Raw genomic sequence first — 26,599 nt, forward strand, 5'->3', positions numbered from 1 at the left:
GTAATCCCTTAATTAACTGTTCCTTTTTAGTACTGCTTTATCATGTTCAAACAAGGCTGTCGTGAATACTTTATCTGATTTCCAACTCTTCCTGTTGTGTTCTATGGAGTTGGCAAGCTGTAGGGGTAAAAAAGAATTTTATAATTATGTGGTACAAGAAAAAAAAAGACAGTTTTTTTGGCATAAAAATAGCTGTTATTTACTAAAGTTTTTGTAAGCAGTAACAAACAAAAAGTCATATACTGTATATATAAACATAGGTCCTTAGCCTGAAGTTATGGCGCCTATATACATTTAAGAATCATTGGCCAAATGTTATGGCTCTAGACAGTCAGGCAACTAACCGCTATTAGTACTTTTAGGGTCCAGTAGGTACTCACAGAGTCTTAGTTCTTCTTAAATCAATATTATCATTGGCATATGTGTGACGGGGTTAAAAAACCTGACCTATGTTGGTATATATATGGCTTTTTGTTTGTTACTGCTTAGAAACTTTAGAAAACAACAGCTATTTTTATGCCAAAAACCCCATCTTTTTGTTTCTTTACATATTTAAAGAATTCTTTTGTGCTATCAGGGTTTGGCAACACATTAACAAAACACACCATTGCCACCATCTGTTCAGACCTCCCCCTTTTTTGTATACTAAGCTGTCTGGGTAATCACATAAGTATGTTTTAGTCTGTTCTAAGGGCATCAAACTGAGATCACTCCTAGAAACCACTCATATACCCAAACAAGCTCAGCAAGTGCATCTCATTTTAAAGTAATAGTTAGGGTACCCAGAAACCTTAAGATATTTATTATTTTTCTTGTTGTCTAATGAATGCACTCTCTCTTTTCAACATAAAGTACCTAAGGCCCTCAGCAGATTGTAAAGATTCAATATGAAAGTGGAAGGAGATCTCAATGCAAATCTTCATTTTTATTACCTTTCACTTGTCAGCAAAATGCTTAGTAATATATAAGGTTTAAAGCTAATGAAGTTAAAAAACGACAACATCATAACCTCCTATGCTGGACATTCTTCTTTGTAGGACTATCAATTGATATTTCCCTTTCTATGAAAATCACAATACACAGTCATGACTGATTCTCAGTCTACCCTTTACACAGTTCGTTCGTATACAGAGGCCCATTATCAAGAAGAAGCAGCCATACAGCCTATACAATGTGTATGTACATTCAAACATGATGCCACAAAATACATAGAGAAGAAAATAACTCTCCAACAGCTCCTTTCAAGTTAAAATAAATATATAAAAAATACTTATTGGCTGTGTTATCATTTACTGTTTCTTTGATGCTTTTTCACACCATGTGGGGCAATTGCTTACCTTAAACTAAAAAATAAGTATGGATAATTCAGTACAATAAACATATAAATGTATATCTGATCAGTCTCCCCTTCCTTGTCATTACAGTTGCAGTTATGTAGTTTTGTTAAGCGCTATGCATTGTGTAACCTGCCAAGAATGGTTTTAGGGAGAGATAATTTGTTGCATCACATCAAAAGCAGCGAACATATCTAAAGACTGAATACAGAACTTTACATTGATGGAAATGTTCTTAAGGAGTGATTCATACATTGTGTTTAATTCCATGTCTCCACCTAGTGGCTTAGTATATGTTTAGATAAAAGAAAACAGTATGCATACCATTGGAGTTGGAAGCAAATGAAAGGTCATAAAGCAAACATATGGTAATATATATGCACAGGTTGGTATACATGATAGGTGTTCGATTACGCTGCAAATTATTTAGAAACATTTTACATATATACATTTTTATCATCTAATAAATCTTTAATTATATAAGCCATAGTTCTCTAGATTATAATAACAGAACAAGATTGTATTAATATAAAACACTATGGCTTTTTATGGATGAGTCAAGAGGAACGTTTCCAGTGGCATGATGTTTTACTTTATTAATCTAGAAGGTATTTCCTTAAATCTTGTGCTTTTGAGCACATAACAATAAAGAGTGGCAGCACAGCTTCAAACTGAGTGCAAAATGGTGTAGGTAAGACCTTTCTTTCAGCCACTAATGTGGTCCATATGAAAAGCAGACTTCTGGAGTTCTCATGTGCCGAGTACAACTCACCTATTCCTTGACTGAGTTAAAGTTTATTCTGCTAATATTTTGCCTACTCTTTTTTTCTTTCTCCCTTGATCAACATTCTGGTAATTTTTAAAGAACACTATTCTGTTTCCATTACATACCTTATTACATCATTACTTTTATGTCTGCCATCATCAATGAAAATGGTTGACATGGAGGCTGGAGATAGATAGGTTAGATGATGCTGTGTGCTCATCAGCAATATACCCCATATTTACCGTGCTATTACTACACCTTCAGATACAACCTGCACCATTGCTTTTCTCCACTTGTTTGTCCCTGCACCTCTCATTTGTTTCTTCTTTTTTTGCATACACAGTATGACAGTTTTTAGAAGAAAAATTGCAGTAATAGGATTCTCCAGCATTTCTAAGACCTCATAAGAGTACAGCAGGGTTTTTGTACAGCGCACATAAGTGTTAATAGTAGGGCATCATCTTGTTACAGCATGCAAGTATATGACCAAGTTGATTCATGGAGTTTCAGAGGAAAAAGTAACTATCCCGGACATTTGTGTTTGAATATTTTTACCCCCTGCAACCATAATTGATACACCTATTCCAGCTTATTTAAAGTATGCGTGCGCTAATGTGCGCTTGGAACACATGTGCCCTGTTTCGGCATAATAGACCATCAAAAATCAAAGTATGTGTGAGGTCTAAAATAAGTCACAAACAAGCTAAGTAAATGCCACAATACTCTTGTATATGTCAGTGATAGATGGGGTGTTTCATCTCAGGCACGGAATATAACTTCCCAAGATGTCCCAAGCGTGAAACATCTAAAGGAGTTTATTCTGCTATCATGTTACTTCAGATATTACAGAATACTTACAAATAATGCCTGATTCAAATAATATTGTTACCATCTAAATATTGGCATTTTAGGTCCTTCATCACATACTTGCCAAAGATGTTTCTGAAAGAGATGCAAGGTTTATGTCCATACCTGCACTAGGAAGGTCATTGTGATTGGCCAGAAAGCATATGCAGGTACCATAACAAGCAGGAATTATCTGTGTGACAACTCCTGGTACTCCTGGATATGTGCCACCTGAGATGACAGCGATCTGGCCCTAAACTTTCCAAAATGTATATAGTCATCACTATTGACCAAGCAATTGCCATGTGGAAGATATCAATGTCCTCTAAATTCCATATGTTTAAAGGAAAAGAATAACTGCTAAGCAAATAAAGACTGTAAAGTGATCCCATGCAAGACAAATCTGCACTTTATTTTACATCAATACTTTCTAAGTAACAGGACAAGAGTTAGGATAAGAATTCTCTCAGTCTACTTTGCATACTTTTTCATGTTAGTGAATCAGAAAGTATTGAAAGCACTGGATTGACAATACTGACAGACCACTCGCATTTTTCCTTAAAACAGGTTTCCTTTTATGAGCAAACATAAATAAATTTAAAAGCTTATCACTGAAACGCATCAACACAAAAATACTTGCAGTAAAATGAAGATAGAAGTGGACATCAAGGCAGAGGCACCACTTGGCGTGCACAAAGGCTCATCCTATTAATAACAGGCAAAGTTGCAAGCAGAAGAAAAGAAAACAATAAAAAACACACAAGATGAAATGTCATGCAGTTGGCAAGCGGTTACATGAGCTCTGATGATTCACCTAGAATTAAGATTTACAATCTACATTTAGGATGGGTTAAAAATTCTAAACCATCCATGATGGACATATTTAAATAAACAGTTACTTTCACACAATTCTGATCAATAAAAATGCGCTCAAATTTAAATGATTTTTTTTGAATACCAGTTACTACTCTCCTCATCCAATGGTTACAAAAATGTTATGTTTTGTTTTATTCCCTTGAGAGCTACTATGGCAATGGCTGCACCCTCGGTTCATGGAAACTCTTCGTCATGTACTAGAAACACATTCAGATTTTTGTACCGTACATATAAATACAGTTTAAAACTGATTACCAGATGAAAGAAAGACTGCTAAATATGACATATTTAGTGATATGGATGATCACACAGGAAATATATTCTGCTAAATGATACCATTATCACTATGAAAATAAAGTTCAAGACAGCAAAAATAAAAGGAAATCTAAAAAGATAAAAAGTCTGGTATTCTTCCACCATGTTTTCAAACATTGTGTGAAAGTAGCTTGCTACAGAGCTGAGATAATGCCATGAATTCATAGTTAATTATGAAACACAGTTAAAATTAGCAGAGTGGAACAAGACACATGCAGCGTAAGTTCACTAAAAAACATGAATATATTTAAAGTGTTTTTGATGTTAACAATCATTCCTAAGCATGCTATAATGGAAATGAGAGTAGAATAAACGTGATACTTATTAATTCGCTTTAAATACTAAAAATGCATATTATGTTTGGTAAAAGTTTAACACTGATTACACAATCAATAAAAGTTGAAAACAAAATCAACACTGAGAAACTCTTACTGAAGCTTTCCTATAATCCTAATTCCTGTTCAACAGTAACACCTACCAAATCATCTTGGTCAAAGCAAACATCAGGACCTTTTCTGTACCGTGGATTCTGAGCAAGCAGGCATGGGTCGGGTCCATTAGCTGTAGTTTATAATTGAGGAAATGTAATGAATAAATAGTTCAATATGTTGTTACTGGGGTATAGGTTAAAATGTTATTGCCATGTCAAACAACAATAATACAAATGAAAGTTAAGATAATTAGGCTTGTTTTTATTCAGAATTCAAATTTTGGTATTTTGACTGCTTATATTTAAAAATAAATTTAATGATGAAATAATTACAAGGACTGCAGTAATGTGTGCCTTTTTTTCTGCCTGAGGTTCAGATTACAGAATTATCCTGCCTATTATTTTAAATATGCTGAACTCTTATATGTCAAAATAGTATTACCCGTAAGGCAAAATTTGTTCCATGTTTGGCTCAGATGGTATTCTGAAATTATATGTATATATAAAGGATACAGCGTTGTTCTGCTTGTATTAGGGGTTGTTGATCACAAGCATCACATGTGCGATGACTGTCCACTATTATGAAGAGTAGATTGGTGTTGACAAGCTTTTCAACATGGTAGATTCTAAAAAAAAACAAACAAACATGTTAACAAAGGCAAAAACTAACACGGGGTTCCTTCAGTCTATTGTGCGTCAAACTAAGTCCAACTACCGACTTTCAAATGTAGGGAAGCACAAGTGGTTTATCATGAAAATTATGTTTCCGGTATGGTAAAAACTAAAACGTTAATGCACTGATATGGTTAGGTCTTATTGGGGATAATTTACTAAAGGAGTTTAGGCTTTCTAATGCAGCTTAGTGAATGAGGTGAAGCTTTGCTGACTTTAGCCTTCTAATCAAATACTGAGGATTTACATTTCCTAGCACATGATTTGGTTTTTTTTTTTTTTTGCCAAGAAAATTTTCACCACAATTACCAAGCTAAGTGAATTACTCCTAAAATAGTTAAAAAAGTGCCTTAACTAATTTAGTAAATCAAGCCCATAAGTCTCTGAAAAGCAAAGCTAGTTAAAATAACCATAATTAACCAATTGAGGTTTACCTTGTGCAGTTTACACAGTCTAGGTACCCACTAAAGGATCTGTTGTCATTTTCAAAAAAATATTGGGTTTGTTCAGTGATACAGCTCTGCTTCGACATAATGGAAGAAAAGTCGTCATCATCAAATTCAGCTGCAAGTAAAAGAATATGACTTAAGTAAAGTCATAAGTAATATGGAACTTGAACCTGCATTTAGAAATTTGGTAATTCTTGCAATATTATGATTTCAATTGCTTATTGTAATGTTTTCTGAAATCCACAGTAATTATTGAAATGAAGTCTAAGATAGATATATGTACTCTGTAACATATGTGTAAAAATATTGTGCAAATATATATATATATACATATACACACACTATATATAAATTTATTACACACACACACACACACACACACATATATATATATATATATATATATATATATATATATACTGTATATGACTGGTATAATTTTACTATCCTAAGGCCTTTTTCCAACAAGTTTGGCTGTGTCAGTGTTCTAGATGTTGTTACCCTTAGGCTTGCTTGTATTTAGGACTGGTTTTCCTTAGGTCACTTACTAAAGTGAAGTGATATTGTTACAAATTGCTTCAAGGATACAGATGAATACATTAGAGTATGAGGTTTTGTAAGAACATATCAGTTTCATCATGTACGTTTCTGACATCCACTTAACAGCTGCTTTGATTTCCTGCATAGCTAAATTGCACTGAATGTTTTGTTTTATTTAAGAAGAACAGTAAAAATGAAGTGGTAATTGAAATGATGTATACTGTACAAATGGACAATATGTGTTCATAACAAAAGACAGAGATAATTACCATGTAATACATGCATACCTAACAGGAGAATTAATCACAATGTGGTTTCCTGAATTTACCACAATGTTGATTTATGACAATAAACCTTGTGTTTGGGACATTGCAGTTAAATGCCTCATTAGTTTATATTATAATGCTAGTGGTATTATTATGTATATAATGCTTCTAGCTACTGAGCTCCAGACATTTTTCCATTATTATTCAAGAAGAAAATTCAACATTATCTGAATCAGATGCAGTCCTTTATAGTTTGATGAATCTAGACATAATCCAGCCCAGAAGAATTATGACATACTAAGACTTGACCACTTGACCAGTCTGGAAACTTCCATAATAGACCAACCGCAATACTTTCTAAGTAAAGTGTTTACATACTTTAAAAATCAAAAAATTTGACCAATTCAGTACACAAATGCATTTTAAAAATTAATACTTAAAAAATTATTCAGACATACCAGCCTCATTAAAGTGTGGAAGGGTAAGACTCCAGAATAACTGCTGTAAAATAGACCTGAGGAATAAACCGTAAATTAGTTTTCCACTTTTCAGTAAATAGGCATAAAATATTTAACAGAAACAGAAAACTGATGCGTTGGCGTTAATGTTGAAAAGTAATCCAGGTAAAATGTTCTTATATTTGGTTCTATAACATATATACAAGATATTCTAGACTAATGATGAATTTTACTTCTGTGTGTAAGAAGCACAGTAGATCATAGTTCAAAGGAGGAATTATTGAGATATTCTAATTACATACAATTCAAGCAGACCTCTGTCCTGATTCATGAATTAGTGTAGCAGTTACAGCTCTACATCAAGTTTTGCCTTATCAGATTATGTTACTGCAGATCCAGTTAAAGTGCATACTTTATTATGTACTAACACTGGGAAATAAAGCAAAGTGTAATTTGGAAAAGTTTGAAAGTAAAAGAAAAGCAAAAATAAAAGAAAATAAATAATCTACTACAGAAAAACTGTATACATTGCAATTGTGTTACTAAATTACAGCCATCATCTATTTCCTTTCACTGTTGTGAAAACTATAATATAGGCCTTATAATGTCCATATCTAAACAGATTGATAAGTGAAAAGCTTTGCCTTCATTATCACCACCAGATTAGTTATTTTTCTGAAAAATATGCAAGATGTATTAAAACAACACATATTCTTGTGTACACTGTACTGTTGTTGCACAACCACTCATATCATACGTATATAACTTTATTTATATTTATGAATCCAGGTATTAAAATAGCAGTACTTGATTCATGCAGGACAAAGCTTCAGGTCATCTTTAATGATTCTTTGCCCCAACAAAACATAATTACCTTGTTATTGTTCCCCTACCACTCTGTTTAGTCACTGGGAACCATTAAATTCCCCATACTTACCCCTTCAATCTGCAGAACATAAACAAGTACAGATAATCATTCCTAAAACAATTCTAGGCTAAATTGCTGGAGTTTCACCTTAATATTTATTATTTGATGAGTGGCTAATGGCAATTATCTGCATCAGACAACCATTATAAATGCGACCCTTGCTTTATAGTCTAGGCCATAAAACCTATAACTGGAATACATGCTGAATCATGAGAGTAGGATCTAACCGCAAACATCTATATTTCCTTTTAACTGTACATATTGATCTCAGAAATTAGAACTTACCAAGCAGCAGCAGAAGCCCACCATCCAAGATTTAAAATATCAGCTATTGTAGGCTGTAGGTAAAAGATAACTAGTTTAGTAAGTACTATTATTATTAAAGTATGTTCAATTGTTGTCAGGAAACATTACCTACCACAAACACAGATCGGGGAGCAGCTGTTTTCGCTGGCTCTTCACCTGGATCACATACGGACTGGTAGTCATAGGACTTATTAAATGCATATACAGAAATGTTAACAAGCTTTTTCATTAGGCTCGGGTCAATCTCTCCAAAGAATTTCCCAATCTAAAATGAAAAAACAAGGACAGAACAGATACCAATGTATTACACTGGGGAATGCATTTTTTGTTGAGTTAGATCTTACACTTGCCTTTTACTAATTTTTGGGTGGTGAATACAGAAATGACCCCATTTTTTTGCTATCACATCCAGTTTTTACGATACAAGGTACCCTCCATTTTTGGCAAAAAACATTCAAATTTTACATACATAGAAAAAATAATGAAATAATAATCGAGTAAGTGGTTAAGGTATGAATTTACGCTTATAGCTGTTCCTGGAATGTTCAGTGTTAGGACAATCTTGCCGGATGCTCCAACGATAGTCAGCCATCATATGTACATCCCATCCACCCTAATACCGTCCTTCCATGACCTTCAAATCTTGGTGAAATCGTTCACCTTGCTCATCACTGAATGCACTGAGGTTTTCCGGGAAGTTAGAAAGATGGCTATGCAGAAAATGCACTTTGATGCTCATATTGCAACCAAGCATTTTGTAGCTCTCCAAGAGTTTCTGGACAATTTCTGTGTAATTATTTACTTGTGTGTTTCCAAGAAAGTCCTTGACAATGGCTTTGAATGATAACCAAGCATTCTTTTCGACTTCTGACATTGCTCTGATGAAATGTTTATCTTTGATAAGCTGCCGAAGCTGTGAGCCATCAAACACTGGCCTTTATTTTTTCAAATGACAGGCTAGGAAATGCCAAAATGAGGTACTTGAAGCAGTCTCCTTCAGTTGGCAAAGCTTTAACAAACTGCTTCATCAGACCCAGTTTCATGTGCAGAGGCGGGAATATATTATTCATTCTATCAACAAGTGACTCATGTAGAATGTTTGGATCACCTGGTTTTAGGGCAGATCTTGGAGGCCAATTCAGTTCCATCCAATGCCTCCCACGGGCTCTGCTGTCCCACATGCACCGATAACAGGGATAACGGTGTATCCGTGTTGCTGACCAAGAAGGAAGAATACCATTTTAAGGTCAACACAGATGACCCAATTGTGTTGGTGATATTGTAACAACTCAATGACTCTCTTTATGTCTGCATATTCTTTACAAAAAGAAACTGAATTGCCAATTGGGACTGACCCAAATATATTGCCATTGTGAAGGAGGACACACTTTAAGCTCCGCTTTGAGCTATCGATGAATAGTCGCCTTTCAGTTGAGTTATAGATTGGAATTCCCATTTCCTCCATTAAACCAGGTATGTTATGGCAATACACAAAGCCACTGTCAGTTCTAAAGTACTGAAGAAATGCAATTTCTCTGGTTTGAAAGTACGATACTTTCATTCCTTTTTTCAAGTAAGTTTTTCAAATGCAGTCTTGATGCTAGATGTTCTGAAGCCTTCTTCAATAGTCCTAAATCACGTGCCAAATCACACAACGATATCTTCGTTTTTTTTTCTCACGCAGTCTTGATGGTAGGAGTTCTGAAGCCTTTTTTAATACTCCCAAATCACATGCCAAATCACTCAACTCATGCTGATCAAATCCCTTACGAACAGAGTCCTCTTCAATTTCAAACTCTTCATCATTGTTGTCACCTAGTTCATCATCATAATCATGTTCTTCAAGAGAGGGTAGTGTAACAAAAACCGGATTTCATCTGAATGAGACACTGGGCGTACAGCCGATGGTAGACTGGGATACTCCATGTTACATTTATTTTTCTTGTTATATACTGAAGTTTTTACTATACAAAAGTAACAGTCACTGAAATGATCTCCTGGCTCTCGCCAAACCATAAGTAAACCAAATGGCATCTTATCACGTTTTCCCTTTGTCCACATTTGTAAACCCTTGACACACTGTTTGCAGACCTTATGAGGGGCCCAAGACTTATCTTGATCACCAAGTTTAACTTTGAAATATGCCAAATAGGCTTGCTCTATAAATATGTGCTGATATTTGCTCTTTGACTGGGAATGGCAACCTCTGACCACACTGTTTGCATGTAAATGAATAGCCTTTACAAATCCAAGCTACAGTAATCGCAAAGTTATAAGTGGCAGAGAAAAAAACCTGACCTGATAGAAGAAACCTAACTGCACTTTCAGAATCAGTATACCTATTTTAGTGTAAATAAGCTTAAAATATTTAAGTCAACAAAAAATTTGTTCAAAACTGTTCCCCATTGTGCACAGAATAACAAATGTTTACAGTGTATAAATGCAAGGATCTGTAATATTGTATTGTGAATCCTGTATAATCCTGTAGAATGTTGTCTACCAAGTAAATATTACTGGCATATATGGAGCCCTTTATCACTATAGGCACAACACGAACACCTAATGCTTAATATTATTTGTAACAAGGGAAACCAATCTGACTGCGTATACATTGTAAAAGCTTCCTTTCAGCCTGGAGTTTCAAATGCCTTACGGGGGAGACAAGATGAGCACTAGTACAGACACAGCACATGGACAAGAAGGATCTCAGTACCTAGGTGGGCATATTAGGAACATTTCTGCAATAATATCAGCTTTGTTTTTTTGTCCTGAAGTGTACATGGTATAAATACATAGCTTTGTTTTGCTTTAAACAAGACATATTTATACTTTAGAGTTAATTAAGTACAATATAGCGTGTGCTATGGAGCCTAGAGTTGAGCATGCATAACAGGAATAAATGGTGTTTTACATATCTTTAAGATTAAATGCCATCTGCCTTTCTGACTTTCTAAACTGAGATAATAGGCAGTTGAGCACTGAAAACACAACTTAGTGTATGTAAAGCTTTAAATGTAGGTAAAAAAAAAATCCTAAACATTGACTGGCTTAGGTGCCTATGGATCTGATAGTGAGATGGATATTTCATATACAAAACTGTATACAGTTGTTCAGAAACAGGTCTTCATGAATAGCTATGTGACTCCTGACTGTAAAACTGGAGCATTCTTAACTACCCTATGTGAAGGGTCAGGATCTACTACTATTGATGATTCCAAATAAAACATTACCAGTAGCATGCGTAGTTAGGTAAAAAACCTAAACAAGACTTGATAGGATTGAAAACAATGGAACTCAGGTTAATTGTTTATGTATACAAGCAACAGAATTGTAATAGACATACACCTAATGTAAGAAGCTACTATGGATCCATATGGTGCTTAAACAGACAACAAGAAGGCTGCAAGAACCATTTCCACTTAAAAGAAAATAGGGATATTTTGGATTTACAGTTACATTTGACATTGCCAAGTCTCTTATAAGTGTGTTTAAATGTTACATTCCTAGGCAGAGCCCTTGAAAAATCAAGATTTTCCTCTACATTGAGAGGTATTTGCAAGTCATCCAGTTCAAGTGAAAAGATTAGCCTCCATACTGTCTTTGTCGCTGTATGCCAAGTTTACACAAAAGCTCAGCATCTGCAATCCATTTCCCCAAATTTTATGTGTAAAATAATACTTCCATATGTAAGGTGTTTCTGGGCTCGGTAATACCAACAAGAACATTTAAATATATTTTTAATAAATATTTCACTTACAGTTATCTTCAAAACTAATCTGATGGGACTAAATCAGCATTATTAAATCTTTCATTGGTATGTTTTGCAGGTACAAACTGCATTGAAGTTTTCAGATTAGAGCTGTTCCTCCCAGGAGACATTAAAAAAAAATACATGTACATACCTGTGAATTGTAACTCCTCTGATTTGACATCAATAGAAAACCACCATCATCAAGAATTACGCAGTCCAGTTGCTATAAAATAAGTCAGTATAAAGAGGTCAGTTTGTGCATGATGTCTGATCCTGCATGTTCACATATCCTGTGCTCTGTTGATTGGAATACATCTGTAAATACATCTGGGTTCAGAGGAATTACAAAATATTTCCAAATCATGACAGTGTCTGTAAACTAATACTATTCTCCCCCTTCACACCCTCCATACTGTACGAGTTCTCATGGAAAGTTTCTATGCCCACAAGACATTAATTAACATTTTACTTTTAAGTAAACCTTGACACCCAAGAAGTGGAAAGAACACATGATTAAGGTGATGTGCAATCAGATAAACCCTCAGTAGGGTGAATTTCCCAAAGATCACAAACACATTGACTGATAGGTGGACACCTATCAAAACTGTCCAATGACAAAACTGTCCATTGTGAATTTCTTGTGTCACCTTGCCATTTAAAATTGAATAAAAATAAAAAGGTTTTAATTGGAACAATGTTTTACCTGCAACAAAAAAAAACTTACGTGAGTACCATGATTGGGTGACATGATGATCAATGTAGTGATCATGTAGTACAATGCAAATTGAGAGAACCAATGACATACACAAATGTGTTCTACTAGTTTTAGGGTATTAAAGGTAGATAGGCACAGGGCACCACACTTTAAATATTAATCTAGTTGTAAAGTAGTTAACGGTCAAAAAAAAGGAATTCTGATTAGTTTATTGTATCTGCAATATCGGGCAAAAAATGGGGAAAGGATATAATCGGTGGCTTGTTCAGTCGTGGAAATGTACATTGTTTGTTATTTGAATTTAATAGAGTAACAAGGTTTCTGTCTTGAATATTTCTGGTCCTCTGGCTTTATCAATTTCAAAACTTTTTCTTTCAGAAAATAAACAGGGATTCTATTTGCATTCCCTGATACACAGCCACTTGATAAAACAGTTATGGACCTGTACAAAATCCAATAAAAACATTTTTAAATAGCCAGCTGGTAAACATTACAATTATAACCAAGGCATACTTTGTGGGAAGGTATTTGTGATTCTTTGTAAATGGTTTTGGACTTAACATTATATTTATCAATCTTCTGTTGATTCCATTCATAAGAGAAAAGGTACAGAGCCCTGTTGAAAGTTTTTATAATAATTACTAAAATGATTGCTAGGTCTAAACCTTTAGTGACCCATTATAAGTGATCTAATAAATGAAACTTTAGTTGGAAACAATCACAGGAGCAACATCTTTGTATTTATTGGTGTGAGTAAAGGTAACATGGGTCCTGACCTTTTTGAAATACACATTTATGACAATAGGAAAGACACACAAATATCTACTGGAAAGTTTTCAACAGTCAGGGCTCAAAATAACCTAATTTTCCAGTTTTACATAAATGTCCCTCACCATATACGAACTAACAAAAATAAATGGATGGCGTTATTTGACTGCAAAGCCTTTCTACAAATAATACTCTAAAAACATTTTACTTAAACTGTATATATCACATTTCCTTCAAAATTATCAGAGAGCACAGGCCTCTCAGCTGGGAAAAGCACAGCTGTAGCAGCAGAATCCTAATTTACTCCAGTTTAGGAACTCTTACCGAGCTGTCCAGTTTACAGTTACAGACTTCATCAAGCTTACACTGCAAAGGGAAATGGAAAAATGTATTCATTAAGATGTGCTCAGAGGGATACAATCAAGAACTTGGTCTGAACTCAAGACAACAGCACATTGTTTTACAGACATTCCCTATATAAACAGAAGTAAATGGCAAACACATCTGATATCTGTTATGTATAATCTGTTAATAGAATTATTAAATATTCCTGAAAATGAAAACTTTTACAAATGATCTAGTAGTTATGCACAGGCACGATGAGCGTTCAAATACTATGAGGGTACAGTGATGGTATTTTCTTGTGATACACACTGAGTTATTAAGATGGTAAATGTCACAATCCATTCATTTCAAGGCAGCAATTAATTGCTCATAAGATCAGAGTTTGATTTATGTGGTTGCATTTCTGCATTTTTCATATTTACTAGGGCTGAAAGATTCCAAAAAACAAAAAAAAGTCTAATTTATACTTTTTTCTTCACAGAATCTTGGCAGAATCTCTCAAGCTATTGAGATACAGCCAAATACCCAATGTTTGATTTTAATATGCATTACAGCTTAACTTCTGAAGGCTAACTACAAAGTACACATATACGTGCCTGTGTGTGTGTATGTCTGTAATAGTTGAACAATAAAAAAGCATCTCTATGCACTATCCTCCTGTAGGTGTGTTCATAGCATCAGACTGATAGATTTTAAAAGGTTTTACATGGAAAATATTTGAGTTGTTAACAGGGTGTTTTTTTTTATATAGTCCTAATTTTAATAATTAGTTGTGCATAATGATAGACCCCACTATCCACCTACTTACATACAAACAGTTGACCATTTTGGGTCTGATTTCCTAAAGCTCTCCAGGAACAGAGAAGATAAAAAATCATGGGGAACCTGGGTTATCCAGCAATCCTGGAAGGGATCTGATCCTGAAAAGAAAACATTTGCCAAAAAATAACAAACTTTATTTTATAAAATATATTCCAGGTTTCACCCAGGATCGTCTATCTTTACCATTGTTGGAGAACTATAATAAATCTGGCCCACTGTGTTTTAAAACTACAATATGATCTACCTAGTATATACGGGAAACTTAGCTACATTGTCCAAGACCAGAAACAGTACTGCAGTATTGGTAATAATTACACTTTGCACTACCAAACTTTACCTCCTGGATACTTATTGTATTATATTACCTTTTACCTTTATTATATTATAAAGTGTTTTCAGAATGTATAAAAAGCATTGCTACCTTTTGGTCTGTTTAATGTACAACAATATGTATATATATATGGATATAAACATATATTTATATATATATATATATATATAAATATATATATATATATTTCAAAAGATACCTGATGAGCCTGCCAGAAATATAGTAAACTTTGAACTTTACAAACACTGCTATAATCTCAAACAGTGTTATTAGTCCAGCCCAATTCACATAAAAAAGAAAAGAGATGGATTAATGTTATATAGGTAAAATCCAATTCTGTCCTAGGGTGACAACCCTGATCATAAACAGATACAGTGCACTAAGGGCTGTAAACCCTGGAACAGGATGTGTATTCCTAGCAGCATCAGCAGATACAAAGGAATGTAAAAAAGGTGTAAAAAAGTGCAGAAATGCATCAACCACACCCAAGGACCAGTAGGGACCTAAAGATAATACATTAAATTTTTGTTCTTGATTTAAGTTACACTCCAAAATATATCTAAAGACTGCTGTAGATAAATTATACAATAAAAAGTCGAGTTGAAAACATACCGATTCTTTAGTGGTAGCTCTTGTAAAATTTTCCATCCAGTTTTGGAAGTCTATTTTAACTCCGACAACTAAAAAACAAATACGTAAAATTCCTGTAAGTATGTATATTTGTAAGTGCCTTAAATAAATTGCTATTCCAGGAAAGTTGTAAAAGCTTTATTCTGTGGCTGTAAAATGTAGCAGCCAACAGCTACATTAGGAAAGCTGAAAATACATTTATTTAGCTTATTCTAACCATGAAATTACTCTACAGACTTTTTCACCTTAAAGGCCCATTTACACTTTTCCTGTGCATAACATTCATTGAAACATTCCCTGGTGGAGAATCTCCCAGGTCCTTGAATTTCAATGCCAGTAATTATTCCTCCACCAGAGGATGTTTTAATTAATTTCAGATTCACTGCTTTATAAATAGACCCCTAATGATTGCGTTAAAAATGTAGCAGGTGCAGTATGCCTATAAAGGCCCAACCCAAGAGATTTAAGCTCTTCCTCACTCTAGCCAAAAAAACTACTGAACTAGTCTTTTAATATATTTTTCTAAACATTGGGCTTGATTTACCAAAGGATTATAGGCTGTACATTTTTAAAGTAAAATATTATTCTGCAAGGGAAATTTCACTTTGTGACTGGCGGAAATTCACATTGCAAAGAATATCCAATTACTTGCAAGAAAATATAAAAAAGTCAATGTATGCCTGCATTTGACTGCACAGCAGAACTTCAGCTCATTCACTAAGCTCAGTGAACATGGTAAGTTTTTGAAAAGGGATAACCTTTTCAAAAACTCTAACCCCCCACCATATTCATCTTATAAGTGCTTCCCCTGTCGCTCTCCCACACACTTTACTGAATTGAATGTCAGCAACCCAGAGGATTGATGGCATCACTCTCCTAGTAATGTGACTGTGGTTAGGAATAGAAACAGGTTGATGGTTGTTGCTAGACCCCAACATTGTCATAGAGGAGTCAAATGCTCAGCCATACCCAGAAGTGTCAGCTATTTTCCCTGAAAACTATATACTATATAGTTTGCAATTATCCAAATGGGGCAGCTACATTTATTCAGGGACGTAACTTTGGACTATGTAAAGAGCTGTGTAATATCTCAGAGCTTTATGAATACGAGATTAGAATAATAATTTAGTAAGCATGCAAATTTTATGGCTGTGTTACTTAATCATTTTATGTCTTTTTAGTCTGCCATGCAGGTTCATTCACACAGAAAACTAAAAGCTTTAGGATTATTTGATCTTTAGGCTAGACAGACAAGGACTAGAATTTTAGGTTAGGGAGACAAGCTGTTTTTTTCATTTATGGTAGGAAAAAAAACAAGCTTTAAAGGCAGAGACTTTTTTTCGTAAGATAAATATGTGGGATTCTGTAATGCTGATATGATGTCCTACTGATTTAAATCATAATGATAAATGAGCTTTAATTGTCAATAACAATACTCACCAGCCGGCTTAAGTAGTTTACCCTCGACAGTTATTTCCACTGCTTTGCTAACCATTATACTATTTTCATAAGAAGCAAGCCCAGTTTCTAGTTTAAAAAAAACACAAAATGAATAAAATGTATACTAGTACATAACAGAATGAGAATACAAAAATTAAGGTAGAACTTTATACTAAGTTGCACCATTTGTAACAGAAAGGTATTGAACTAGTCTTTTTAGTGAGAGATCACAGATGTGGCTTTTTGGATCAGATGAAATAGGACTAGAGCAGCTCTCATCTGGGGTTCTGTGGAACTTCAGGGTTCCTCCTGAAGTTGCTAGGAGTTCTTCAAACTGTGGCTGATCGGCCTCCTATTTGATGATGCCTGCAGAGTTCAGGAGCCAACACAGTGAACATGGCTTTGACTCGGGACCAAGCAGCATGCTGCACTGACATGCGAAGCTGAAGTAACAATACAGACTGCCAATGGCTTTTGATGGAAAGTTTTTCCAGGGTGTTTCAGCTGCTAAAAACAAGCATTTGAAATTGGGGTGTTTGAAGTGTGTTTAAAACAGCAGAGACTAGGCCTAAGAAGATATTTTTGAAGCAATGGGCATGTGGGTTTTCCTATTCCACCCGTTAAAAAATAACAGTCATTCATTCACATTCAGTGAGTATTTGGTGAAAGTTACTTACTGTTTTAGAAATATGGTCTTAAGTAAAGTGACAATACCCAACACTCATACTTACTTAACTTATATCTGACCACTAACTATAGTGTTAGTTAAATATATTAGTTATATAGAAAATGCAATTATGGAGTTTAAATGATACTGTAAACTTACTGTTAAAAGTAGGTGCTGTAAAAATATAATTGTCATTGTCCAAACTGCGCTTGTAAAAACTGTCCTCATATGTTTCAGGGAGTTCAAACCAATTCTCCCCAGCACTAAAAAAAAAAGAAAATGTTAAAGATGCAGAAAGCCAGGGGGATATCATGCACAACTACATGCTAAAAATCCACAAAAGCAGAAACTGTAATAATGTCATAAAGCCATAATGTAATGTAATACATTTTATTGCTAAACATCAAACACAGCCCCTTCAGCTGTTTACTGCAAGGATAGTATTTTCCAAAAAAAATAGAAACAAAAATGAAAAAATGCATCCTCAATAAGTAAAAGAATATACAATAGGTATAATCTATAGCACTAAATCTAGTCATCTTTTAATCTAATCTATAGTTTATATTAGAGACTATAGTGTATGCATTTGTAAATTCACAGCGAGGATCCAATTTATATAGTTTCATCAGGTAAACAGTATACCTATCTCTATTTATGTTGCATGCTTTCTGTACAAACTGATAATAAACAATTTTCTAAATTGTATGAAATTCATTAAAGATTCAGGAATGCCATTAGTCAAAGACCTAAAGCACACTGTGTATCTCCTTTTGGTTTCCTAATGTGCTTTTAGCTACATATTTATATTTTATCAGACTTGGGCTTATTTTCCTTGTCTTCATATATATATATATTTACAGTAGTTCTGAAAAATGTGGATGTATCATAACAGTAAGGAAGTATGCACGTAACTGATGGAGCTTGCATGTGTACTCATTGTTTTCATGGTTTTAATAAACTACATATTGGATTTAGCTGTGGAGCAGATCCCTGTTTTATATCTCTGGTATATGGGCATAAAACAGATCCATCTAGAGCCCTAGACACCTGGTGCTTTAACCCATTTAATATGGGACCTACAGTACCTGCAGCCACTTCATAATAAGGGAAAAAACTTTAATATGACTGGGTAGATAATTTATTGACCATGTAAAGATGTACATAAAACTATATTTTAAAATATGTAATGACATTTAATTTAAATAAAAGAATGATTAGTATAATTAGGAGGATCTTTCATAGCAATATATATTCATTCTGATTATCATCTTATTATGATTTATTTGATTTTGCCTCCTTTTAGCAATTTTATTTGCTCAGTTAAAACATTTATGTTATAAGCTTTTAAAAGTACCTAGCCATAAGTAGGAGTGACACATACCAAAGGACATTTGCACTTCAATAATTCTGTTTGTATTGCTAATCAGTGTCAGTGATAGTCTAGAGCAGGGGTCGGCAAACTCCGGCCTTTAGGCCAGATACAGCCTAGCCAGTAGTTCGTTCTGGCCTAACGCCCCCTGGCTGATCCGGTCTAATGCCGGCTGGCAACTTGCGCTCTTGCAGTTGCTCCCCTGTTTACCACGGCCGGCGTTGATACTTCCCCTGCCGTGGTAAATAGGGAAAGTTCCCTGAAGGTACATCCACTTCAGGGGGTGTTCCTTGGTGGTGGGCGGAGCAATTAGGGCGTGTCCAGCCTAGTGTCCTCCCACGCACCCCATAAATGGACTAGTGGCGATAAAACTTTGCCGACCCCTGGTCTAGAGTGACAGTTATAAAAACAATGAATATACATCAAGGTTCTATAAAAGTGACAACTATAGGCTTTCTCTAATACTCTCATCACTCGCTATATAAACAATTCTGCGGAAATCAGAACCATTTGTGCTTACTGTACACAAGCTCACACACTTTTTTTTTGCACATGAATTAAACTTGCTACTTTTCCTAGTTGCCTCCTGCCTATTAATAAAGAAGTCAATGTATTGTTTATCATTTTTCATATATGCCCTAAATATATAGTAATTAAAAATCGTACATTACCTTTTTGGATACACTCTTGTGATCCCACCATCTGTAGCTACAAATCTGGCAGTGACTCCTTTTCTGGAAGATCAAAACATTTATAAATACCAGAAATACTAGGTAAATATTTATTGGAAATAAATACAACAAACTAAATTACTTTTAGCTTCCCATATGCAAACACTGACATTTACCATAATTCCTGGAAACCCAGGTAATTAAAGCAGACTGATCATCACAATTTTTACTTTATATAGAAGGATAGATACTTTTCTATATAAAGTAAAAATAGCAATTTTGGATGATTTAGTCTTTAAATATAAATTTACTCATTAAAAGGAAATTAAAACGGTTATAGATATATCCTGTATATATATATATATATTTTTTTTTTTTTTTTACAATTTTTGTACCATACAGTGTATGATACAAGATGTACCCATGACAGTTGCATTTAGGAACATTATTGGTCTTCTAAAAAGTGAGCACAGCAGAAGCAGCACGGTGGCTCAGTGGTTAGCACTCTGGTCCCAGGTTCGATTCCCAGCCAGGACACTATCTGCATGGAGTTTGCAGGTTCTCTCTCAAGTTGTAAAGTGCTGTTTTGGCTCCTGAGCTCTATAGACCTCAGGCTTTTTTTTTTTTACAAATCTAAAGACTAACATAATAAGTTCATAAGAGAGGGAGTACAAAACTTTATGAGCTGACTCAAAATATATGATTTTTTTTTTAATAAAATATTGTTTCTATTTCGATTTATTGGTCTTGAAATAATGAAGAAATAATAAATACACTGTGCATTCTCTTTATTATACAAGCCACTTTCCCCAAAGTTTAAAAGGTAAAGATAAAGTTTGGAATCTTACGGTAATGGACCCTTCCAGTGGTTTTGAACAAGTTCATATGACAACCCTGCATCCAGTAGGGCCCTGTTAATCAAGTCTTTATTACCTATTTACATATATAAAAGGAAGAGAAAATACATGTTACAGAAAGTCAAGGTTCCGAAAAAGTCTAGGACTTACATAATAAATAAAACAATAAAACTAGATCTGAAATTATGCTCACAACAACCAATCAATGTTATGCTTTATTTGTCCAATGAAAGACATGGGGTTAAAGCATCTACTGCTGAGAAAAAATGAACATTTAATATCGGTAATGAAGTATGATTAGGTATTAGATTAGATAGAAGAATATTTATATTACATTCTTTATTCACGGTATGCTACTTGTAGGATATATGTAGATGCCTTTAAAATTCTCCAAGCCTTCACAAAATCCAACTCCTCTGTTTGTATTGGCCACATTATTACCTACAATGACACAAGAAGTACTAATCCTGTGTCCAAATTTGTCATTCATTTTATTTCTAAGTTAGTGTATTGCTATCCAGTGGTATGGCCAAACGATTTCAAAGGGTTGGCTCTGGTTGGATAAGCTTTTAGATTCGGCTCAGTTTAAATAAGTGCCAATGCCTTACTAACTATTCCAGCAAGAACACTTGTCTCTTACTTTAATAATAATACAGATGCCTCAAAAGCATGGCAGTACAAAAATATGAGGTTGCACATTCTTCATTTTTTCACTGAGGGCTTTACTGACCTCTTTATGAGATTATCTGAGTGTGGATTAAATCACAATATGCACATATTTGTTTGCATTACAAAAAAAATTTACTAATTCTAAATAGTATTATGTATAGTTTGTTATTCTTGACATTTTTATATACTTTTTATCCTTAGGTTTACTGTCATACTATGGAATACTATTGTTAACTGTATTTAACTGAAATATCAATAATTAGCTAAACGATTGTAGTTTAAATGTCTAAGGGATTTGCAATTATTTTTAAATCCAAGGTCACCATATAATTCTCTCTAAAATTTTAAAAATGTGGTAATAATTGTAATGTAGAACTTGCATTAGCAGATGATTTAGGATACACAAACTTTTTTGATTTAGTACTTCAAAAGAACCACTAAGAACCTTTTTGGCACAAGTGCATTCATGTTTACTAAATATTTAATGTTTATTATTGTGTTTTTAAAATCTTATGTTCAACAGTCAGAACAGTGGAATAATTAAGTACGGTAGTTCCATAAGTCAGCCAAATAATTGCTGATTAACTTTAATGCAGTTATTACTGGTAATTGTTCTGTTTATATTAACTTTTAAAATTATTTAAAAAATGTAAAATTTTTATAAAAAAATAGAATGATAACAAAAATGTACAATTTAGGTATGTTCTAGGTCTGTTTCCTAAAAGGTCCTAGAATTGTGACTGCAAGATCATAGGACATTGGAAATATATTGAGATGCAGCTTTAAACAAAATATTTGGACAGTTTGGGTTATGAATGCAAAAGGAGAAAAAAACAATAGCAATATATCAATCAGATTCTAAACTGAACATAAGAGAAATTTTTGACCTCAGATTTTTTGGACTGCACTTAACCGATTTTTTGGACTGCAAGTTAACCTTTAGTCATTGGGAATTGCTGGGAATGGAGATGCCTGATTCTCCAAATAACAGGTCACAACAACATTTTTGTTTTCAAGATTTCTACTGGCAGCTTATGAGGCATCTAGTTGCATTGCACTCTATAGTCTCCCAAATATTAGTTATTAATTCAGGCAACAGAACAATGTGAACAAGAGGCAACTTAGAGCGGGTAATTATGTAGGTGCTGGTGAAGGGGTGATTTTAGCTGGCTGTGGTTAATTGTGCTCGTTGGGGCTTTTTTACTGGCTGAGTGGTACAATGTGTTGCTGATTAGGGTTTATAATTGCTGGTCCTGACATTTGCTGGATGCTATCAATGCTGGGACTGACACCAATGCTGGAAGTAAATATTGCTGCCACTGACAACAAAAAACAGTCCCCATTAAATTTTGTTTCCTTTTATTTCTTGCTGTATGCAGAAGTTTTGGATTTGGAAAATATACATAAAACATGAATGCAGGAGTTGCTTTTATTATCTGTTATTCCATGTTTCTTACTACTCATCTCTGAAATCTGCATTACATCCTACAGATACCTTCACTCTACAATAACTACTACTTATATATCATGTTACTGACTAATAATCCTTTCCCTGTGGGTTACATCCTACTAATATGTTCCCAATATGTAACCTACTTCTTACATACTACATTACTGACTGCTGACCCCTGCACACTGAGTTACATTCTTTTGACCCCTGTCCTCTGTCTATATTGTGTGTGCAAAAAAAAAAGGACACATAATTGTGGTTGTATTTTGGTAAAATGATCCTTTGCGCCAAGGGGCCTGAGACCTTCATTGTAAAATAGTAATTAAAGAACACTTGATTTGGTAAAGGGACTGTAACATATCTGTGCTATGTATACAGTTAGTACAGTGTAAATTTTTAATTTGTATGTTTTGTTTAACCATGCCAATTTTGATCATGTAATTTCCACATTTAACATTTGGTAACACATGCAAATATGCATAACCAGGTATTATGTCTGAGGTTGACAAGAGATTTGGAGGCATGTGTCAAGACAAAAAGGTAGAGTTGAAGCCAAGGTCAGGTATCATAGTAAGGTCAGAGCAAACAGAGCAAAGTAAAGACAATTAGGTTGAGGACAATGATCAAGTTGAATAAGAAAGCAGAATTACAACTACAACCCAACAAATTACTATAATGTTATAAACTGTTGAAGGAACTGCCCATGCTTAAAGAGCATATGCAGTCTTCCAACGGGTGTGCTCTGAATAAAGGGTGTAAATGAGGGGCAGATGAACCTACTAAAACAAAGTAAGGGAGTCTAGAGTGCAGCAGACAGCTCAGGGGGGCATCAATAACAAGAAAATGAAATTTATTGAAAATGATCTTCTCATTTCCAAGTGTTTTTAAGAAAGCAAATATAACGAATCAAAATCCACTAATAAAAAAAACTGCATTATTCCACAGAAACTAACAAAAAACCATAATTATAGGTATTCTGTGCAGACACAAGGTGTGAGAAAATGCACAATACACATAATAAAAAATATAGCTTAAATGAAGACATATTTCTACTTACATTCTTTGTATGAAGGTGTTTTGGTGTCTATGTAATTATTAAAATTTACAAGGAATTCTGTGTTATTACTAGATATGGGCAAGTCAGTGCAGTATTCCCTGTGAAAAGAAAAAATTATCCTGAGTCACACATTAGCTAAAATCTTTTCCTCATTTTGAAATTAATTCAAACATTTCAGGTTATTTTCTAGAATTTATAGAGCCAAAGATAGCTTTTTTAAAGCTCAAAATGCAGTGGCTCCAGGTTGTAAATATCGGAGAGTTTTAATAATGTGATAAACTTGTTAGACCCTAAACTATTTTTTTAAAAGTTCCTAACAGTGTTTTCTATAAAAACAATTAAATGAAAGTGAATTAAAAATTAATGCATGGTTAGAAAAACATGAAAATGATGATGCTGATGATGATTATTATTATTTTATATTATTATTAATAATAAAAGCAAATTGGGATAAAAATAGAAAGTTAATAATGACTGTGCATGGTAAATTAAAGGTTAATAGGGAATAAATATGAACACATTTTATTCATTAAAAAAGCCTTTTATTTTTATTCTTTTACCAGTTTGCTTGAATTGACATCATAGATAGGCTTATTTGTTTTATCTGTGGATGAATGTAACATAGTGGATAGAACATTCTCTGTCTTGAGTAAGAGCAGTTATTGTTTTGATAGCAGTTGTTTCTATAGCTGCTGTAATATACAACAACTTATAAATGTCAGTTTGAGAGACAAGTAGTCCGTACATAAAGGCGTGACAGTAGTGAAAAAACAGGTGGTACTACACCATGTGTACTTCTTTTTGGGCTTTGTTTGGGACATCGAATGTAAACCACTAATAAAATCTGCTTGTAATAAACAATACTACTCCTCCAGAGATAACATAACAGTGACTGAACATAGTCAATCTAAGACAAAAAATGCTACTGGGCAGGATCACCACTTTAAAATAGGTAAAAAATTCCCCAAAACAAAAAAGTGATGCGGCGACCATATCTAGGAAGCAAAATATTAAATTCTTGTTCTTGGATAAAGATGATCTTTGACCTACCATTGGAAGCATCATTTGTACATCCAATGTACACGTTAAGGTTTTTAAAACAAGCTTACAAGTAAAAGACTTCTACTAATCTAGATTCGACACTGCAATCATATCAAACCAAAAATTACAATAGAATTTTAAAATATATTAAAAAATAATTAAAACGGAAGTAAATGTAGGAAAGCAGGAGACCTTGGTGCTAGATAAGTGGCGCCAGCTTCATCAAACTGCTCAGGTTTCAAAGTTTCAGTGTCTGAAAAAAATAAATGGCTCAAGTCAGACAGAAAGAAAAGACAAAACTAAGTTTTCTAATGTCTGTAACAGCAGGCATCATCCGTGCTACATCCTCTGTTAGATCAATTCATTCTGTTAGTAACGTTAGATTAATTACATAATGAGTTAAAGGGTAATTTAATAAGGTACTACAGGAAATAATGAAATGATTTTTACCTACCTAGGAGGACAATGTTTCGTTATATACAGTCCATGTTAGTCCTAAAAGCGATGTATATTATGCTCAGGACTAACATGTTTACTTCTTGTTAAGCCAAATTGATGATGATATGAATATTTCATTTTAACAGCTTTTTTTAAGAGCAACAGCTTTTTGAAGTTCAGATAAAACCTTTACTGTGACCTAGACCTGAGTAACAGGAAAGATTAGAATAAAGAATAAAGACAGCAAAATGACTTGGAGGAGGGAACCCCCCCCTCTCTTTCCTACCAAACCAAAAAGTTAAGTTATAAAGGAACTCCCAAATGACATGAACAGTGCTGGGCTTAGTGGTAAAAAGTTTACCATCCTGCATTTATTATTTTTTTGCAAAATAAAGTTTTTAAATAAATTATTAAAGTAATTTAAAACTACTGTTAGGAGATGCTTATCTGGCAGGCGATCCTGTGTTGTGCACCATCGCAGTAACAAACACTGTTTTTTCTGTCCAGCAATGTCACTTGCAGCATCAAGAAGAACTATGAATTAGCAGCATCCCCTGCTTCCCTTTAGCCATGCAGCCTGAAATGTATTTTATCAGCATCCCCAGCACACACTGTGAGGCTGTGCACAGCTGAAGGGGATTTAGGAGGCAGATTAGTTCCTGGCTCATCCTGCACTGTCATTGGCTGCTAGGGCTTCATAGCCTTTCTGCTCATAGTCCCCAGTGCCTGTTGTAGGGTTAAGCCATGATGACTTGCTGTTGGTGTGTGAATTCATCTGGTTTACTGTTGCTAACCTTGTCTGTTTCTGACCCTGCAAGTGTAAGTGCCTGGACAGACCTTTTGCCTTTGACACGACTCTGCTTTTGTCTTGCCCTTGTATACTTTGTCTATGAATGACCTCTTGTTTTGTATTATGAACTTTTCTCTGCTGGAATCTTGGTACTGCATTATCTGTGGGCTCCTAGTCCTCTGCCAGCCCTTCCCCAGGCACCATTGCTTGTGCACTCAATCTTGGGGGCAACCATGTGCTGGGAAACATAACCAGTCTCCCGAGACTGAGCAGGTCCTTGCTATAGGTGACGAGAGCGGCATTAGATTGGGAGACTGGTGTCTGGCGAGTATTGTTACCAGCCCGGGGCCTTACAACTACAGTTTAAAAATTGTTTAATGAATAATAATAAAAAAAAAAACAATAACTATTTCACTTTACCTGCCAGGATTTATTGGTTTGGACTTTTCCTAGGCCTTGGTTAAAAGGTTGGGATCTGTATATTTGAAAACATTTTCCCAGGCGTTAACTGTAAGGCTTGTAATCTCTTTGGGAATTATAGGTCTATCAATAAAACTGCAAATGTAGCTGTATATATGTAAATGATGTATAAAAAAACTACT

At 34.3% G+C, this 26,599-nt stretch overlaps 1 protein-coding gene across 1 annotated transcript in view; it reads right to left on the reverse strand.

Annotated features, from left to right (window-relative positions):
• The window catches only part of CACNA2D1 (calcium voltage-gated channel auxiliary subunit alpha2delta 1), a 128,223-nt gene that overhangs the window by 6,243 nt on the left and 95,381 nt on the right, over positions 1-26,599 (reverse strand). The window contains exons 20-35 of the mRNA XM_072399049.1: positions 24,962-25,022; positions 23,729-23,826; positions 20,544-20,628; positions 19,696-19,758; positions 17,815-17,918; positions 16,989-17,075; positions 15,531-15,598; positions 13,745-13,786; positions 12,089-12,160; positions 8,299-8,451; positions 8,166-8,218; positions 6,953-7,008; positions 5,674-5,803; positions 5,081-5,193; positions 4,616-4,698; positions 3,587-3,651 (exon numbers count right to left, since the gene is read on the reverse strand). Coding sequence (XP_072255150.1) covers positions 3,587-3,651; positions 4,616-4,698; positions 5,081-5,193; positions 5,674-5,803; positions 6,953-7,008; positions 8,166-8,218; positions 8,299-8,451; positions 12,089-12,160; positions 13,745-13,786; positions 15,531-15,598; positions 16,989-17,075; positions 17,815-17,918; positions 19,696-19,758; positions 20,544-20,628; positions 23,729-23,826; positions 24,962-25,022 — 1,333 coding nt within the window. The remainder of the gene's footprint in view (positions 1-3,586; positions 3,652-4,615; positions 4,699-5,080; positions 5,194-5,673; positions 5,804-6,952; positions 7,009-8,165; positions 8,219-8,298; positions 8,452-12,088; positions 12,161-13,744; positions 13,787-15,530; positions 15,599-16,988; positions 17,076-17,814; positions 17,919-19,695; positions 19,759-20,543; positions 20,629-23,728; positions 23,827-24,961; positions 25,023-26,599) is intronic.

The sequence above is a fragment of the Pyxicephalus adspersus genome, chromosome 2 (assembly GCF_032062135.1).
Source record: "Pyxicephalus adspersus chromosome 2, UCB_Pads_2.0, whole genome shotgun sequence".
NCBI lineage: Eukaryota > Metazoa > Chordata > Amphibia > Anura > Pyxicephalidae > Pyxicephalus > Pyxicephalus adspersus.